The following is a 19,660-nucleotide window of genomic DNA, read 5'->3' as shown; positions in this document are numbered from 1 at the left end:
GCTAAAAGTATTGTGCACGATACACACTACGGTTGTGCACTATAGCTTTTAGCGGCTGGTCAGCCGAGCGCTTCGTAACTGAGCACGCAGTAACGCTTTTGTGATTCTCATTCGTTATACGCCATGTTGTACCGGATAACATAGAAAAAATAATCTATATAACATTCGAGTAGTTATCCCACTTAACGTCATACATTTATATAGACTAGCAGAAGCAATTGAACTTTAGGTAGTAATCTTGAAAGGATACATTTGTACCTGTCGCTCTTATAGGATATTAGCTCAAGGTTTAAAACGAGATATAGCGCGTCGGGTACATATCTGTTCCCTGGATAATATCCAGCGGTATTGCGTTATCAGATTCTGCTTAAAAACTATCTTTCTTCAGAGTTCCAATCCGAATAAGCGTTTTGCTCGTTGAAACTTTATTGGAAAGTTTCCTTGCAAGTAAGTTCCACGTCATGTACTAGCGTTACAATAATAGCAGACCGTGACTGAGCGTATTCTGTCTTTTTTTGGTTTGATTAATTTGGAAAACATGATTGAAGCTATGCTAATTTGTTGTTTCACGCTTGTTACAGAGCTCTGGCGCAAATAGTACCTCCCTGTCGCGAATCTCTGACGAGGACGAAGAGTGGCGGGGGGCGCACAAGCCTGGACCGAGCGGCGTTTTGTCCCCGAGAGCCTCCCAGGCTACTCAAGGGGTGCAGGCCACTGACGGCGGCGGCGGGCAGGCTGAAGGCTGCTCGCTTGCCGCCGCACCGCTTTCGGATCCAGTTACCCCCCGGGCCGAACGAAAATGCGGACTCCTAGCAAGATCTTCGACGGCAGGTAGGTAACCGAATACGTCAAAGCGTTATAAATTAATTTTGCATACAATGCTCTACTTAGATGAATATTAGCCATATCAGTGCGTTCACAACTCTGACTTTGCTATTGAACAACGGGCTCTCGAAGAACGTCTTCGTAATTTACACTCACTTGCAGTATCAAAATGTGCTCACAGTCAAGATTGTGCCATCTGCTACAGGTGATACGATTCAATTAAACTCTCCAATTGGTTCGACTTTTGATGACGATTAGTATTACCTAGTAATTATAAAAGCGGGCATTCCTTTTTAGCGGACTCACTTATCAGCTATTAAGTGACTACTTCTTGAAAGAGCAATGAAAAAGCCGGTGAAATGAGCATAAGTTGCGAATATCCACCCTGTAGGGTTTTCTGTTTAATGGTATTAGACACTTTGCCTATTTGTGTTGTTCTCACACTGTCGGAAACACGGTTAAAATCGACAAAATTCGCTGCCCAAAATTTCTGCCTTTTTTAAATCGTCCAATACGGAAACATCAGTTCACAGAGACATATGTTTTCAGAATATTTGCCCCACCACCAAACTGGGGCAAACAGAAAGAAAAATATCGTTAACCACGTTAACCAAAGATCTGTTAGACGCCGCTCGTATGACAAAGAATTTGTCGAGGCTCAGCAGAGAAAACTTTCCCTGATAGGTTATCGACCTGCGGATTACGAAACGTTCAGTACTGCGTTCAGATCGTACGGACTGTCACCATAGAATATATTGGCCAATAAGGCCAACTAACAGCTCAGGACACATCGCTTAGTGTCGAAAAACGCAAAGGAACCAAGCAAAGAAAATGGAAAAAGGTTCCAGGAGGGATCTTCACGACAAAGTACCAGAACTCTGCAAAGTACCTCTCATTGGAAGCAAGCGACACAAAACAGGCGTAGCGAATGCGGGTCGATGGTGGGAACGAGCTGAGGCCGTAGAAGAATCGATGCTAAATGGAGACGAAACCGGAAAATCGATGTAGATTGAGAGTTTGGTAACGGCAGTATCAGTGTGGTGCTGGTAAAAGTGCGATATAGCGAACGTTAGGTAGCGCGTAGACTGAAGAGAATCCTTGAAATTGTAGAAAAGCTTTATAGAGGAACACTTGAGTGGGACAGAAGAACAACAACGGGAAAATGTTTACCTTAGACCTGTTGCAAACAAAAAATTAAGTGAAAAATCCATAGGGACCGTGTGGGGATGAATAGTATTTTTGTAGATTTGCTGTAACATCGGTGGTGTTGTTTGGGCAACTGGGTTACATGAAACACAATCACATCTAAAAGATACATTAGTCAGTGCGAAATTTAATACCTAAATAACGAGTGGTTGAAGAAAGTAAGTTTAAGTGCCGCTTTAGCAGTGCATAGTCTAAGTAGTTCTGCCGTGATGAAATTCTGATTTTGTTAGATGTTCGAAGCGTTATCGAGCATCGAACCTTAAAGCCGATCCTACGCTAAAACGTCTACGCTAAAAGGTGCCTATGCAGATTGTACGAGGCCGCGGAGATATGCTGGTACTTAAAATAGCTCATCGGCCAACAGCACACATTGATCTCCGTCTTGTATAAAACAAATACGACAAGTTGAGTGGTATCTACGTGCCGCCATCCGTGCATCAATGTGTTAGTGTGCACGTATACGAATAGGTTACTAATTCTACTAAAGTCTGGTTTGCTTTTTGATTTCCAAAGTGCTACGTATGAATTGCAGGCCAAGTCGATACCTTTTTTTTTTCTTTTTTCGCATATAAAAAAGTAACTGTCGTGTTTTGAACACAAACGTTCTGTCCGCTCTTAATAGATATTCGACACTTATGCGTTTCAAGCATTACCCTGTCTCGATATCGATCGATTGCAGGCCAATGACGACAATGATGTCAAATGCTTTTGGATTGATACTAATGGCTATAAAGGCTCAACCTATAAGGTATGTTTGCCCACTAGATGGCGCTAAGGTAGCCAATATCACTGCATGCTTAGCTGGCTTAATTTAGGGAATATATTGGCCCGTTAGCTTTTCTCCGGTCCGCTGTTTGCCAATTCACGACTGCATGACCTATCCTGCTACACGCTGCCGCCGATGTACGTATGCTCGGGAGGACACCGATCTGCTGAGAAGAAAAACGTGGTTAAGACAGTCGACGGAAGAAGTCCTTCTAAACACCTGAAAATAATCTCTAATCGTGGTTTTCGTTCTACCTAGCTTTAACATTCCGGATTGTCCGTCACTTTTTTATTCTTCTAAGTTATTACTTCTTCCAATGCGTAGAATCGTTTAGACGTAACATGTGTGACATCGCATGGTGCTCCTCGTTACATCGTATTTTCATCGATCGGATCCAACGATGGCAGACGAAAGTACTATAAACGAGTAAATGTCTCTATGTATCGTGTTTTCCGGCCGGGTGAAATTTTCGCCGCAGATGTTCTTCGTTTACTAAAATGGCAAAACAACAAAAAAAAAACGCCTACACGTGTTATATATATATACTCCATTAAGCGTCGCTGAGTCGATCTTCTGCGTCCTTCACTAGCCCGATCGAATGCGAGCATAAACGATGAAGTACTAGCGTATACTTGCTACATCTTAGATATTCGAGGGAGCGACGTCGTCTGTCGGATATGCAGATCGATCATGGCTGAAAATTTACTCGTACCATAATACGATTCTTTTGTTCCTGCTTATTCTGCTCTGATGGCGCTTCTACGCAATTATTAAACATTAAACACATTCAGGTAGTTAGGGTTATATGGGTAACGGGCAGAATAAGACCCGTGAAATACAACTGGGGCAAAGCAGCCGAATTAAATGATATACGTGTGTATGTGTGCTACTATACGACACTTACAAAGAACGGAGCTAGACGATGGGTGAGAACGTTTTTACGTTCAGGTTTATTATTTCAGTTCAAAGCTGTTTGTCGGCTATTAAAGCAGTTGATTTCAAGAAACTGTTAATAGAGTTCACTTTTCGCTATCTAGATTCCGCTCGAGTTTCTTAATCAAATTGGTCTCGCTTGTGTAGGTCCTTTCACAATAGCAGCACTTCACATAATGCACGATCATATACACCTAAAGTAAAGAATATGTACAAACAACAGTACGTAAACATGTACCGTCATTAAGTCTACTTTGTTCAAAAAGATTAAAATTAATTGTTTTCGGCAGCTTTACATGGCGAACATCGCCAAGAATAAGCCGCGTTAGGCGCTCCGATTTATATATCAGGAACACTTATGAAGGCAGGAACCCTTTATAAGTTTGCTAAATATGACGACGATTTTTTGCCGGAATGTACCTCAGAGTGATTTTGCGTACCATCGGTACCTTCTGTGACGATTTAAGCCTAGTCGTACTTCGCGCCGATAACGCATAGAACGGTGTTCGATGTGCTGTCGAAAAGGGTCCGAGAAGGACCAGGACATCATATTAAATATGAATGCTTACTCACGTTTTTTGTTTTGTAGTTGTTAGCACATTATAGTTACGCGGAACAGAATTGAAACCTGCCACTGGTAAAAGCTTCACAGGAACACATTTAAACGCTAGGGGTCGCGGTCGAGTGAGTATGTAATCACAATATAGGTATTAATTGAGGATGGCCTTAGACGAAAGTCGTGGCGTCCGTATTGACTTTGTATGCGCAATTATTTTGCTATCTGCTACGCAGGAACCACTCGACGAATGTTCTTCCCTCGAATCGTATAATGTATTATATAATCGTGGGTTCTGAACGTTTGTGAGCCAGTTTAGCTAACAGGAGGAAAACGTTTCTAGAAGCATTTGTCGGTTAGGCTAAATGACATAGGCACTAAAATACGAAGTCTAGCAGAAGGAAGGCATGCTGAAAATTGTGTATTGCTATTTTTGAAAATTTCAATTTACAAGCTTTATGACGTCGGTATACGTGACTCGTACAGAAAAATCAGGAAACTGAATACGATTAATCGAAATCAACTTCTCTGCCAATGACAAGTATCTGGAAGCTCAAAGCGGAGCCCTTCGAGATCCATTGTATATTCACATTTCTCAAGGAACAAAAGTGAAACTATGTGAAGCCAATACGATGGGTTACCCTATTGTAAATTGTCACATGGAGTTGTCCAAGCGAAGGCTGTTAAGCAAGCAAACCCACTTATTTTTAGTTAATTGGAGGACATACGCGTGGCTCATCCGTGGCAAAATATGTATTGATATCCTGAACGCTGTTGCATTCAACGTTAATTTCTGTAGGAAATGGGTTCTATCGTTAGACCGTGCATATTGTCCACAGATTACGATACAAAACACTTGGCCTGTTTATATACATTCTTTAGAACTTCTTTCAAAAATTGTTTCACGATGTGCATTACAGGAAGCGTTGCAGGTAACGTTAGTTACTCTAGGTTTTGCTAATTCTTTCTTGTTCAAGGCTTTGCAGGAGACGGTCCTCCAACTTCAAAAGGCTCCTCCTTCGGAAGAGCAGCCCTCGATCGACAGTGGCGAAAACTGTTCCATAGTAACTCACAGGTAATAGCCGTTATTTATTTTTAATTGACTGATAACTTTATTTTACTTCTGTATATGTGAGTTCTATGACGCGCGAATAAATGCGGATTATAAAATACGTTCTTCTACGATAAGAATGTGGTCAACAACCTATTTTCCAAAATAACTAATATACATTTTTGACTCCCCCAATTTGTTGCTAGGATCATCACGATGAGGGGCAAAGACCCAGTCGGGAAAAACACTCTCTCAAATTTCGCCGGCAGGACATACTCAACAGCGAACTCTATGTAAGTCAATCTCATTTCAGGTGCGCGTACGTCAACCGTATGTCAAAGTCTATCATTGCGTCGATCTTCGAAAACGCGATTTCAAATTTACCTTAATATATACAAGGATGTTGCTGACATATGTATACTATATCGGTACTGAAACCAGCGATTTTAGTGGGCATCGGACTCGGAGAAGACGGTTTCACCTGCGGAACCCATTTGATCTTATGTGCTAATCCCCTTTAAAGGAGAATTTGAACACCTCAAATAACATCAACTCTTTATACAAAGTGCCTTGCAAATAATCATTCCATGGGGGGGCACGCTCACTGAACTGAGAGGTGAAGAGTCAAGTAAGCGTTGTATTACATACTAAATCGACAGATTGATTAAATACGTATCTCTCACTAAAAATGTAAAAAAAAAAATTAAGTAAAAATACTAAGACCTCCATGCAGCTTTCATTCCTTGCCCTAAATATCGATATCTCAGGCTCGATGTTAGTGGCGCCACCTTCGGCACTAAACGGAATTATTCTACACCGAGTTATAATCCGTATCTTTTTCGATGAAAAATAAGCCAGCATGTTTATTGCTGAAGTAAACATTACCTTTCTGGAAAAATATCTCATATACAACAATTGGAAAAAAAAAGTCACTGAAATTAAATTCATCTGGTTGATTGAATTATTTCCGAGTCATTATATCCATATGTTTCAGATTCACGCAAGATGGGTATTGAATTGACCTGTAAAATGATCTGAGAAATAAACGAAAGCTTACTTTTGGTGCTCGCCTCTCCCATCTAAGCACAGTTCCACAATGTATTTTTTCTAATAATGATAATATAATTTTCTAATAATGTTCAAGACTGAATTTGATAGCTAAATCTCGATAGCTACCTTGTATCATTGTTTGTTTAAGATGAGCCGAATTGTTTTGTTCATATCCCACGAACAAACAAATCGTGATATTGTTGTTGTGTTCAGTTTTTTTTTTTTATTTTACTCGTGTCTGACGAAAGCCAGACGTTTGTTGATAGTAGAGCCGCGACTAGGTGCGGTTTGTTGACCGATATATAATCCCTTCACAACCGATGTTAATAAATAAGTTTTCGAAAGTACATACCTATGCAAACGTTAGCATAGGTTTTCAGACCGTCAAATTCTCTGCTCCGATGTCTAGATCAACATGTAAAAAAAACGCATTAGACAGGCTCAATGAGGAACTCAACAGCGCACTGTCGACGTTTGCCTCATTTTATCCTAAAGCCCCGCTGGCAGCTTCCGTATAAAGCATAAACGTATGAAAGCAAATCAGGTGTTAAGCACCGCCAAGAAGAAGAGGCCTGTTTTATACTGGTCCTTTGCCCTGCCTCGCCTCGGTTTCTTTCACTAGCACGATTCCCTTCTTTTCCCTCTACTCTCAAATCATTGACACTTAGCCATTCATCGTCTCTTTCCGCTTGTGTCCCTAGACTCAATCAGGTTCCTATTCATGCACGCGACTTGGGGCTTTCGTACTCAACACCGTTTTCATCCGACGAGTAAATATTCTAAGCTTCGAATTTAAACAACGGCAAACGATAAGCTGCTCCGAGAGATCAGCATTGTTCTAGCTTTTGGGCTTTAACCTGCCATTAATACTCAGCCAACAATATAGGACTGTAACGACCTAGCAATATACTGCGACCTTTTTTAGCTGTCCTTTGACCAACCTCCATTTAACGTTTCGAAAAATCCTCCGAAAAAGAAGGATGAGGATTTCCACTTCAAGTGTTTTTCTTTCGCATTAAATCGACTTCAACTACGTTCGAATTCGTTTGAATCGCCGCGTCGTCTCGGTTAAGACGAGTCGGTAAAAGCCGTACTTGGGTTCAATAAATCTTAAGCGGCGAGGCCTCCAGTAGAATAAACGGAATAAAATCGTGAGGCGCGAACGTGGATGCTTCAAAGCTGAGCTTTTTAAAACTGTTTAAGAGTCGACGAATTTTGAAATAATGATGGCAAGATGGGAGATTTAAAGGTGAGAAACAGTAATGCCTTCACTTGTACGAACTTTGGTCTCTTTTTCTTTTTCTTTTTCTTTATAAAGGCATGGACTGATGCATTTACACTACTTTTAATGCCGCTTGAGTGTAGAACTCATTAAGCTCTCTGGAAACAAACGAAAACGTGTCTAGATGGTGTAGAGCACGATGGCACTCCATCGATGAAGTCTTTCACTGTTCTAATAGATTAATTCAGATTCATTGAAAAAAAGAAATTTGGTAGGGTTGCACTCACTTTATGCCTCTCTCGCGCCAGGTACATTCTGACGTTCCCCCAACCTCCTTCTTCCACTTCCTGTTCTTCTTTCTTACGTGTAGTGGTTTCGAAAAAGGTCGTTTCTTTCTATAACTCAGGCGTACGACTAATAATATCACTAACGGCTGTCCACGATACATCGTGCGGTAAATAATTCTCTCTCGGAAAACTTCACATTCAAAGACAGTGTAATGTACCAGTGGACTTATTTTATATAGCGCACATAATACACATATGTCACGTTGCGATTTCTGTATTATTAGTGCGTAGGTCTGGCGCTGACTGTATCCAGTTAACGTTTGCGTGTTGTGGTAGCTGGGGTCGCCAGTGTTACGAGACCTGCAGGTCCGGGCTCAGGAATCTCGCCCAGTTTCCGGGTCATCAACCATTTTTGGTTGTAGCTATTCGTTTTGCCACTGCGGTGTAATTGCCGCTCCGGTTGGCAACAGGTCCATACAGCCCTTCAGATATCGCTCCGTTCGATTTTCCGCTAGAAGATCTTAAGGAAGCCTCCTAGTGAGCACGAAGGTCGCCTCAATGGAGGCAGTTTTATATGCTCTGGCTACTGCAACTTTTTCTGCCCTAACTAAGACCCATCTGTTCCGGTGTTTATTCGCCAGTATTCGAGCAGCATAGTCCGCTATGAATTTTTCCACCGACCCTAAAGGGTATCTTGTGTCTTTCGAGGAATGTCATGTTGGGCATGAGTAGTTGACATCGGTGTGACGAGGCTTCGTCTTCTACCGTTACTCTTTGTGCTTCTTTTTTTCTTTCTCCTTGTGTATTTTATGTCTCTGAAGTTTGTTGCAGTTGCTCTTCTGTTGTCGTCTCTATAGTCTGCTTAATTAATTCCTTCTTCGACTTTTTTCTTGTCTCTATCTGGTCCGATGCGCCTTACGTTCGAGATCTGCCATAGAGCTTGTTTTGTACCTTCCATTTGGCAAGCACAGTAATACGGCTTCCTACTTTCATCACATTGCTCTACCCTTTGCTCTTTCAATTGCCCTATTTGCAATTCTTCGAAATCTACCTGACCCTCTGGTACTTGAAACATCGAGACCTGGGTTCATTGTTTTCGAGAACAGTAGATATTGCCAAGCCTTATTTTCTTTTAATTCAAGCAGCTCTTTAGCGAACAAGTAACGGAAAAACTGCTACATTCAACCGCCCATAATTTCTGCTCTTGGAAGCTGCCGTGACTCATTTCGTTAACTTTAATGAGGATACTTCCTTTGCGTGACTTGGTAATTCCACCCATTTTCATTTTTGGCTTTTTTGCTCTTAACGTTTTAGTATCTAGGGGATTTTTTCCACCTATTTCTTTATGGCTACACAGTCTTAGCTTTGAGTTATTAGCTCGCGACCTTTTATCTTCCTTAATCTTCTCACATTTTCTGTAGACGATGAATTCGTAGCTTCTGCCCGTTAGATTGATAACACACTGCCAAAGTTTATTTCCATCAGAGCACTTCGATTTCTGCGATATGTGTAGCATACGTATATATGTTTGCCTGGGTTTTTTTTCCACTTTTAGCGATGATTGTTCGAAGTACATTAAAAACTCCAACCACACCTACACCTAACGCTATTATTCCAGTCCTCATTGATCTGGGAGTAATTATGAGACGCTCTTATTTTTCTTTCTGATTATCTTGTACCATTTCACCGGCATCAATGCTAATCTAAAAGGAACTAAAGCGAGTTAGTGGTTAGCCTTTTTAAGAGTGCCTGGTCTTTGCTCGATTCCTTCACAATAAATATGCTTCTGATTTGTCCAATCACAGGGCTGTTCTTCTGGATCACCTTAGCGCCTAAACCTTCCTTTCACAATGACATCCGTTCTATCATCCTCCTGAAAGAATTTGCTTATTTTCTTTATCTTTCCATACTTGACCTCTTAGTTATAGTGCAGGCAGAGAATGGATTCATTGCTGCTAATCTTTTTAGGCCTTATTATTATAAGGGCCTCAAGCTGCTTTTTATTTTGGTATAAAAAAAAAAACGCGTCTGTTGGAGATTTATGCATTTTTCATGTTGTTGATGTGCTTTTTCTTCCGGTGTGCTTTATCGTTTTAGTTTTTCTCTGAACTTTTCGTACACTTCGATTTAAGACCTTCAATAATTTTACTTTATGTACTAGATTTAATAATTTAATTTATCGATTTATTTATAGATATTTTTTCGATCCCTTAATTCCCAAGTAATTGTATCCCCGGATTTTCTGTAGTCTCTCCCAAAATTGTCGTTCTCTTTGAATCATACACGCTTATTCTTTTTTTCTTACTTGTCATTATTGTCTATAATACTCTATTTATTATTGTTACGTTACATCCTTTATTGTTTCTAGGCTCCTTGCCCATTCGGTTGTCACTACCATTGCGCCTGCAACTACGGTGACCTCTCAAGCCCTCTCCTGGTTAGCCCTGTCAGTCCACAGCCTTCCCTTTTTTTTGTTTGCTGCTCCCTATTCCCTGCCAGTTTAGTTCCCTTTACATCATTGCTTCACGCATGCACTGCCTAATCATCGGGTTTCTGATATCTTCTGACGCGAGTGGTGGGTGCCAGTCACTTCTCGTAATGAACTTCAACAGTCCGCCCTTTTTAAAAGAGTTAGTTTTAGACATATTGTTATTCTCTGACTCTTACCGTCCCAATCTAACAGAGGATTGTAAGTGATCAGTTCAAAAAAAACACGACGCGTCTGATTTTAACAGACCATGGCAATTCAGGAAGCTATGAGCGATGGGTTTGAAGAACTCTCCTCTCTAAACCCGATGAAAATAGGCACGATCGCGTTATACGTCCGAAAGTAACTACGACAATAGCCTGGTTGCTCGGTTACCTTTTGTTTAAGTCAGCTCGAATACCTGCCATTTTGAAGGTTGTAGTCGCCACTGATAATACCTGGCACTCTACCTAGATGGTTCATAGGAGGGGTTAACACTTTCCGGTCAAACACGGTAGCGCCATGTACCAAAAAAGTACACAAATGTGCTCCGCTGGCTCACAAGTGGCTATTGAGCAGGCCTACCAGTTCACAGTCATTTCTGCGGCGTCTCAGTCAGTTCACGCTTCAACCATCCTGGCGAAAGTTTTTCTACTCTGTAGTGATGTTTAATGTATGTGTGAATTTTTCCTGGAGGTTCGAACAGTAAATTTGAATAGAATTTTTCTGTCTTTGACATAAATAAGCTTGATTTTACATACCGTATGGAAATTCCTACTGAAGGGTGCTGTTTAAAGCGGTGCATATTTGAGCCTGTTGACAGCTTTGGCCTAAATGTGTTACTACTCTGTTTTGACACCTGATTACTGGAAGCCTGTTATGTGCAGAAAAGCAATTGCACAGATCATAGCCTTAGATCGAGAGCAATTAATCGCTGTTTGATTTAATTGCACATTCTTTTTAGCTACGGTAATGAGCTCGACGAAGTAATTGTGCGCTTCATTGAAATTATTTCTGAAAAAAAAGACAATTAAAGAAAAAGTAGCTTTGGTCGGAGTTTTTAGTGCGAATATTGTGTAACTATGACTGGCACGAAGATAAATCACTTACGCCGTACTTTTCTAAGACGTAAATATTAGGTGCTTTTGCAGGCGTCTTATACGATAAATGAAGGTGTTTGATAACCGTCGGAACCGACGGAATACTGTTAGGTAATTTGTACCCGCAAAGTGCTGTGACGCTTGCAACGGTGACGATTGGTACGAGCGTTATTAAACCCACATTTTGTTGGAAATATTTTCAAAAAATCCAGCCACAGATTTTGTGTGACCCAACAGCAGAGATATGTGCATAAGAACATACAAGCACGGATCCTTCCAAGAGAGAATCCTGAGAGGCGTCAGATGATGGTTCTCCAGGAGTGATCACTGTGCACTCTATACGGCGAAGTACACTTCAGGCTACCATTGGGACCGCGTGGCCGCGCCGCCCTTTCCTTTTAGCCCTTTCCACTACCTCTGACCAGGTTCGACCCATATTGGTACGATCCAATCTCCATTTAGTCAACACTCACGAATCTCAATACTAGTCTTGGTATCTGCGTCTACTGTACAGGTAAAAGAGCTTCCGAAAACCCGTCCACACTGTCAGCAAGCAAGCACTCGATTTTTCACATTGGAAAAGGCGTCTAGAAGAAGGCGATGCTGGCAGCGCGTACCGCAAAACAAATGACTAGATGCCCGACAAAGAAGGGGCACAGGTTAAGTAAAGACGACTCTCATCTCTGTGGCCGGTTGGTTTTCAGGGGGGTGTGAAGTGCTCATAACATGACCCTCATCACTAGTCAGGCACCTCCCCCATCGGCGCATGCGCAACACCTTAAAAACACCCGAGTCTATTTCAGTCATGTGCTAGCGTTCACGCAGGCCGGTCCGGTGAACGGAACCGTGCCGAAAGCCCCGCCGCGTGCTGACGAAGCCGCGGGCGGGCGCTCGCTCGCTCGCATGCGCATGAAATGCAAACGAGGGGAAAACGATCTGTACCACCACTATTACTAATCTTGGATTTCCATCCACTCATAAGGATCGTTTTTTCATTTAGTATTTTTTCTCATTCTGGAACAGCTCTATCGCAGCAGCTCTAAAATTCATTTGTTCCGGGAGACAGAAATGCAACATGCACCAACGTCTGACGTCAACAAGAGCCTAGTGCTACTCATCTTGAGGCTTCTGAAGGTATTAAAGACGGAGGACACAACCAGGCGAGGAAAAACAACGACTATACGAACGATTCGTAACAAAGTGAGATTATAAACCACGTGCGTTGCCCCAAGTGAATAAGCCTCTGTGTGTGCGTGTGTGTGTGAGTGTGATTTATGAACGAAGACGCTTTTTCCGTTTAAACGTAGAGTAGGGATTTGGTTAACATGCTATATGCTTGCGTGAGTGCGTGCCTGGGAAATGAATGTACTTTCAACTATTCATAAATATAACTTCAATACGAAAGCGAACTTCTAGTTGCGGCAGCACGAGATAATTCATGAATGGTAACGACGATCGCGTGCTTTCTTGGTGTTTCGATGTCGTTATACATATGGGTAGTGTACAAGCTCTTATGTGATGTGATGTATGAGGTGCCGTGTAATACGGAATGAATATCCACAGCCGTGTCGACGTCCCGACCACCATCAGCCAGAGATACAACGGTTTCAGTCGAGGAAGTTGCTTTAAACGATATTCGTTTGTACAAACTGTATTCGTTTATGCATCGTAATGAAGTGCTTCCTAGAGAAATCTGAAATTCAATTTCCGATTTCTTCGACCTCCTACCGAGTTGTGACACAGAGCTGCCAGCCGCCGTGTCCTTAGGTCGAGCGTGTGCCAATGATTTTGGTTGACCTCTCGTTCCTAGAAATTAGTGACCTGAACATTATGACGATGCAAGTAGCATATGGTAATGACAGTATCACGAACTACAATGCACGCTACGTGCTCCTGGATGTATTGGCGTAGATGGAGTGAGTCTAGCGAACCAGTTTTTTTCGTCAGCGACGACAAGGACGTCATTATCATCGTCACCGTCAGCACCGTATAGTTCACTATAGAAAGTAAGCGGGGCGCTGACGCACTATCTAAAAGCTGGCAACTCAAGTGGAAAGGAAGAAAACATGCTGAAACGTGTACATTCGCACATTAAGGCGCGGAAACCGGTCTTTCTCGATGTCGGCCTATCACAGGTACTCATGAGCACTATTTGATCCGTAAGCTTGGGTTTGTTAGATAAGATTTAATAGAAAAGTTTAATTGAAAACACTCGCGGGCTGGGTGGTGAAACGAAAAATTATCCATTTTTCGAAAAGCGTAGCAAGCTATTAAGTATAGAAGACACTAGTCTTCTATTGAGCTGAGTGTGCCACTGGAGTTGCACCATGATAACAAGCTTGTCAGTTACTGTCTGGGAACTAACCATGGTAGAATACATGTAGAAGCTCTATCTTCACGTGAAACTCGCGTAAAGTATGTTAATAAAAGGTCGAATTTGAATTTATTAATAATAAGTTATATAAACCAGAAGCTGGGTAATTGATGCATCCAAATGTATCAAACAATATTACTAAGCATTTTCCGTTTTTATTTACTTTTATCCGAAATCGGACTGCCGTGGTAATGGGTAGCACCAAAGCTGTCGTCATTTCTGGTGGTATCCATATGTCACTGGGATCGAACTTTAGATTTGGTTTTATACCATTAACGTGTCGTTAACAATGCTATAAACAGCACACACTCAGGCAGATAGCGGGTAGAGTGTACATGTATGAATATAGATACTCCGTGTTGAGTAATAACGTTTGCTCATCTCACCAGTCCGCCGGCGACATAAGTCCGCTACGATTATACTAGTATTGACTATGCCAAGCTAAAAATAATAAATTTTTATCTAGCAGCGATGTGTCCGCTGACATCGTTTGCATCGCCTATAGAGAAGTGTTATTATAATACGAGCACACTGTTTGTGAGGTGTAGCTCATCATCCTCCGGGCTTTCCGAGTGCAAACATCGTCTCTGTATCATCATCATTATTATTACCATGTTTGTGCTTACGATCAGAAAGCCCTGTACAAAGGTTTAGAGAACGGTTATTCTGCCTTTGGGTGACGAACGACAACAACGATGGACCCGTCCACAAGGCTGGCCTAGGCAGTAGTTGGCGGTCAATAGTCGATATGTCGTCGCTATTCGCCACCGATGCAGAACCAACGGTCGGACGGTCTTGGCCCTAACGTCTGTTTCAGGCCCTTTCACAGGGAGCTACAAAACCTAGAGTTATGCCAACGTGCGAGAGGAAAGCTCCCACTCAGTCGGGTACTTCTGGCCATGCGAGCAAAAGTCAGATTAAGTGAGGTTACTATCAAAAAGCTGACTAAATGGAACGAGCACGAACGTCGCTTACTCATACGGATCCGTCGTCTGCCAACAGCGGTAGCAGCGGCTAACGGATAGTCGCATGCAAGCGTACTATAGCCGGTCAATCTCCTGCAACGATGCGTTGGCTTTTCGGTTGCAGCACTCAGTTGCACGCTGTCTCTGCTGCAGCTGTTACAGAATAACAGAACGAGCAACAATAGCAGTGAACACGACCCGACCGTGACGAGACTGGTTACATTCTGAAGGCGCGCTTTGTCAGCAAGCCAGCAAATCGAATTCGATTAAATTCTTGTAGACGGTTACCAGTTGAAGGTGCATAGCACGAAAGCAGTCGCTGGACAGGAACGCTTATCGGAAAAGATGATCAATTTTTCTTTTTTGGAAAAATAAAATCAGGAGGCCCGTTTGTTCGGTCGCTCCCGCATTGAAGAACATCGACACATTGCGCCTATGACACATACCGACATGCATAAATGCGAAACTCGCGTGGCCCCGTCACCACTTGGAACGGTACGTTTAGGACCTAATGGCAGGTGAAGCGAGAAGTATGTCGCGCTGCACGTAGCGTATAGTACTGAGAACATCGTTGAATGGTAGAATGTGTTCAAGGTAACAGTAGGCAATAGGCGCAACGCATTGACTAATGTTAAGGTCTGCAGACAGGAGTGAGTCTGCTCATGTATTTCTGAACATGTGTCGTTCTGAGCTCGAAAAACAAAGGTTACAATAGCGGGAACTACGATTTCTGAACTACATAGATTTACTTGGAGAACGTAAGCTCTAAGCCAGTGTTACAATGTGAGCTGCATACGTCTCAAGCTGTTCAATTTAGCCAAACAAACACTGAAAAACATTAGTTAGGGCAGTAAGTTTCGAGCCGATGACAGTTGCAGCTCGTGCTTTTACACATTTTTCAACGGACTACGGTGACGGAACTTGGATTTATCGGGGCGCGTAATTGTTGCTAGATGAAATGGACTAACCGAACAAGAAGACTCTCCGTATGTCTGTCTCTCTATATCGATTGGTGTTCTAGCATCGAGTCGAAGCTATTGTCGATCTAGACCGTGATAGAAGGTAGATGTGTTGGTTATTTAATACTTAAATCAGAATCAACCCGTGGATGAAAGACTCGACGTAGTTGGAACGCATCCAATACGTCAGTCATTCGGCCCCCGAACTGCTTTGGAGAGAGTGATCAGAACAGGACCTACTTAGTATGTGCGGAATATTATTGCCAGGCCATATTATGGTTATTATCACAAACCAATTCTATTAATTAGAATGATAAGAATATTTATACGAACATCTTAAACAGTGGTAGTCGTACTCCACGGCCTGATTGGATCACTACTCAAGATGTGTTTGTCAGCCGTCGCTTGGAGAAATGGTAATAATCATAATTTTGCCGTGTCTGTTTGCTCAAATAGCAAGTCACATACAGCCCTGGTAAGACGTCACAGTTAAGTAACTGCTCAAAGTAACTGCTGAAGGCGTGAGCTTCTCTGCAAATATATACATATATGTATACATAGGGTATCAGTGCAAGAGCATCTACATGCAACCTTTCTTTTTCTTGTATCAGCTCTTTTTCTTTGTACAAAAACGGAATTGGGCCAAGTTTGGAAGATTTCGTCTTCCTAGTGTTTGTGGTAGCGGCACGCAACGAAATGGGTTTGAATCGACCTTCGCGGAAAGCCCTTAACTTGCCCTAACTTGCTGTTCTTTCAGCTAGATTTTAGAGCGCCTTTGCTGCGAATTTTCCGAGACATGTTGTTAAATCATAAAGGGCATTAAAAGGATTTGAAAAAAGTCGAATAAGTATGAAATCTCGTTAAGTTCACACCCAAGCGTTGAGGTGAGTCCTTGGTAAAACGCTTAGCAGCAGAGCTAGAAAAACCACTTGTGGGTATGTGACGTCTTCAGATCGAATCTAAGGGGGGTTTTAGTACTGTGACTGATAGGATACGAATGCCTCGCACGCAGTTTTGGATTGCTACGTTGCAGATAACAACTGGGGGTGCAATAATCGTGCTTGTAGTCTACTTCTTTACAAAAACCATATTTCAAACTAACAATTGTCATCTGAGCATTAAATTAGACACAATTGTAAAGTGACGGTTCCATTTTATCCGAATATTATCCGCCCCTATATATTCATACTCAAACGAGGTCCTTACAGGGCACCATATGACGGTATGCTACAAGTGATAGCGATAAAAAATAACTTGAAACACATAATTCTGCGTCTCCTTACAGGTTACAGCATACCTAAAAAAATGCCCTCTGTCTCCTTGTTAAATGGCACAAAAAGGTGTATTAGACCAAACAACTTTGCAATATTTTGCATATTACAAGAACACTGCGTGTAGATCCACTATGTTTTAATAAATCATTTAAAGTAATAAATACAGACCCTCCGGCGTCGCATTTTCTTTTGTGTCTATCTGACTATAATTACTACACTAGCCATTACTCATTCGAAGCTTTAGTTCTGCACCTGCAATAAATTAGCTGATCCGCAAAGAGTAACAGTTTCCATATAGCAGTTGGATGAATGTACGTCTTTTTTGAGTGATGTTGGTTGTAAAGTGAGAATATTCGCAGGTCGTCTTTTTTCGTTCCCTGTAACCAGCAACGATGTACGTAAATAATGATTCCCTTCGTACCCCTCTCATCGGACCGTCTTCTCTTCCTGTCTTGTGTTACTGACGGTCCTATGAGAGCCGGTTAGTCTCCCTCTCATAGAGCTACGGCTCCGTTGTCCACCGAATTGTCACATTCAAGGCATATTGAAAGCCCCCGATAGCACGGCGCGCCCATCGCGGTGGCTTTTTCGGGAATTTTTCGCTCGTCACGGGTTAATTTGCGTAGACAGTTCCAACAGTGAGTAGAAAAAAAGGAAGTGTTCTAGAAGCAAAGGGTGGAAGACAGTGAAGAACTACGCCTGCTGCTCGATATAAGGAGCGGACTGACAGGTATTTTCGGTTATAGCATCGGTAGGTCGCGTTCAGATATCAGTTCGGAGCACGTCTTTCTCTCCCATGGCCGGACCGATAGGTCTTGCTAGACCGGAACAGTCCAGGTCGGTCTAAACCAACCTAACTTGCAAGATTTTCCACGTCATCGGATAGCGTAATTAAGGCGGCTAAGACGGCTGCTGCCGTCTACTACGACGAGTTTACTTTTCTACTCGTACTATTCGGCTTTCTAGACTTTCACAGGGAGTAATCAACGGGAGGGTTTAATCAAAGCTCACACCACACGCATTATCGATATGGCTAGTTAGTGTTGCATGGCTGCGCGCTACGAGCGCAAAAAGCAAGAACGCACATAACTCTTCAGAGGGAAACGAACACTTCATTATATATAGATGAGTCGGTCTCCCGACAGGTGCTCAACAGACGGCAATAGCTCGATCGATCGATCATCTCAAAAACTGTATGCAAGCATCAAGAACTAAGGTCATGCAGTGTTTGGATTCGCACGCAGAAAACTTTGCCGCGTTCCAGTTCTTACTAATCATTTTTATCCCCATTGATATCTACCTCTTATGCTAATGCTTCTACGTTGTTTCATGACGCTTCTGCTCTTTATCGCTATAGCCGTGACCTATAAGGATTTACAGCATATATTTCACCTTCATCCTGCTTTCCCAGTATACACGGCCGGTGCTCCACTGTTCCACTTTGGCCGTTGGCGTTTTGCTGATAATAGGAACTAAATAAATAAATAACTAGGGTAAACGGGGCGACTGTAAAGTACGCTCTTCAAACCGAAGGAGATTTAGCGGTCGATTTGTAATTGCTTGGCTTATCTCTCGTCTTCGTCGTGGTCGTTCTTTCTCAGTACACGCAAATGGAACCAGATCACAAGAGAAACCGTGGGCCAATTTACACGAACAATCGGTAGCAGTAGCCTGTAGTAGATAAACGGCCAATCCAGCAGATTAGCGGTCGTACTCAGTCCTGCACTTAGGCTAGCTGTGTCTGAAATTAGTTGAATTCATTTCCGCAATGTATAATCCTCCATTACTATACAGCCATTGTGCGTTATAGCAGCTTATAATAAGCCTAGTTTCGGGGAGCTCTCAAATGTTCGTTAGGTACACATAACCGCAAAAAGACTGAAGCCAGAAGCATTGCTCTAAGACTGTGGTATGAGCTGTGTCATATCGACCAGTGGGAACCTTCATGATCCACTTCCACACTTAACATATCCATAGAATTACTATTATTGACCTTGAGTTAATGTGTCCTTCGAAAAGCTGCCCACAGATTGACTTGTCACACAACATGTTATAGGCAGCTGTTTGCGTCCATGTCGTTATGATGAGAAAGATAGTCCGAGTGCGCTCTCTTGTCTTTTCTAGGGCACGGTTACTCAAGAAGGAAAAACAAATATATTTGGTTTTTGCTTTCTGCCGTCACGGCCCCAGTTGTTGCCGGTAGACATTCAAGTACAGGCTGCGGTGCGATCAGTGGCGACATAGAGAGGGCATCTGCTGTCTCTTACTTTACGTAGAAGATACAGCTTAGATAATTTGCCACTATCTATGATATATTCGTTTCTATTGGACGTACTCTTTTTGTGTTTACATATTCGAGCCAATGGTGAATCTCTGAAAGTAGATATACGAGAAAGTAAAAGCTAATGTAGTGAAAATGATTTGTCGGGTAGGTTGCCGATGCCTAAACAGTTAGGTTAAAATATGTAGGTTACACTCAATATATTACTCAGCTACATGTAAGTAAATAACGATTTATGTCATGTATTTGGATATCACTAATCAAACGGCACAATACAGTTGCAGCAAGCTTTTTTACAGACAAAGACAAAAAAAACTTCTACAAGATTCCGACTTATATATATA

The 19,660-nt window shown here is 42.2% G+C and overlaps 1 protein-coding gene across 11 annotated transcripts in view; it reads left to right on the top strand.

The window, feature by feature from the left end:
* The window catches only part of LOC111252892 (uncharacterized), a 343,362-nt gene that overhangs the window by 95,691 nt on the left and 228,011 nt on the right, over positions 1–19,660 (top strand). For 9 of the 11 annotated variants that reach the window (XR_002674403.2, XR_002674404.2, XM_022811502.2 and 6 more), the window contains 3 exons: positions 582–831; positions 5,264–5,361; positions 5,544–5,630. Coding sequence is in view for 9 of the 11 variants with exons in the window: in XM_022811502.2 (XP_022667237.1) it covers positions 582–831; positions 5,264–5,361; positions 5,544–5,630 (435 nt within the window). In the remaining 2 variants the exon portion in view is untranslated. Of the gene's footprint in view, positions 1–581; positions 832–5,263; positions 5,362–5,543; positions 5,631–11,978; positions 13,599–19,660 lie in introns of those variants that run through there. The other 2 variants (XM_022811503.2, XM_022811508.2) reach the window with 2 other exon arrangements.

The sequence above is a fragment of the Varroa destructor genome, unplaced genomic scaffold, assembly GCF_002443255.2.
Source record: "Varroa destructor unplaced genomic scaffold, Vdes_3.0 BEIS01000006.1, whole genome shotgun sequence".
In the NCBI taxonomy this organism is placed as follows: domain Eukaryota; kingdom Metazoa; phylum Arthropoda; class Arachnida; order Mesostigmata; family Varroidae; genus Varroa; species Varroa destructor.
This window is presented reverse-complemented; position numbering and strand designations above follow the sequence as displayed.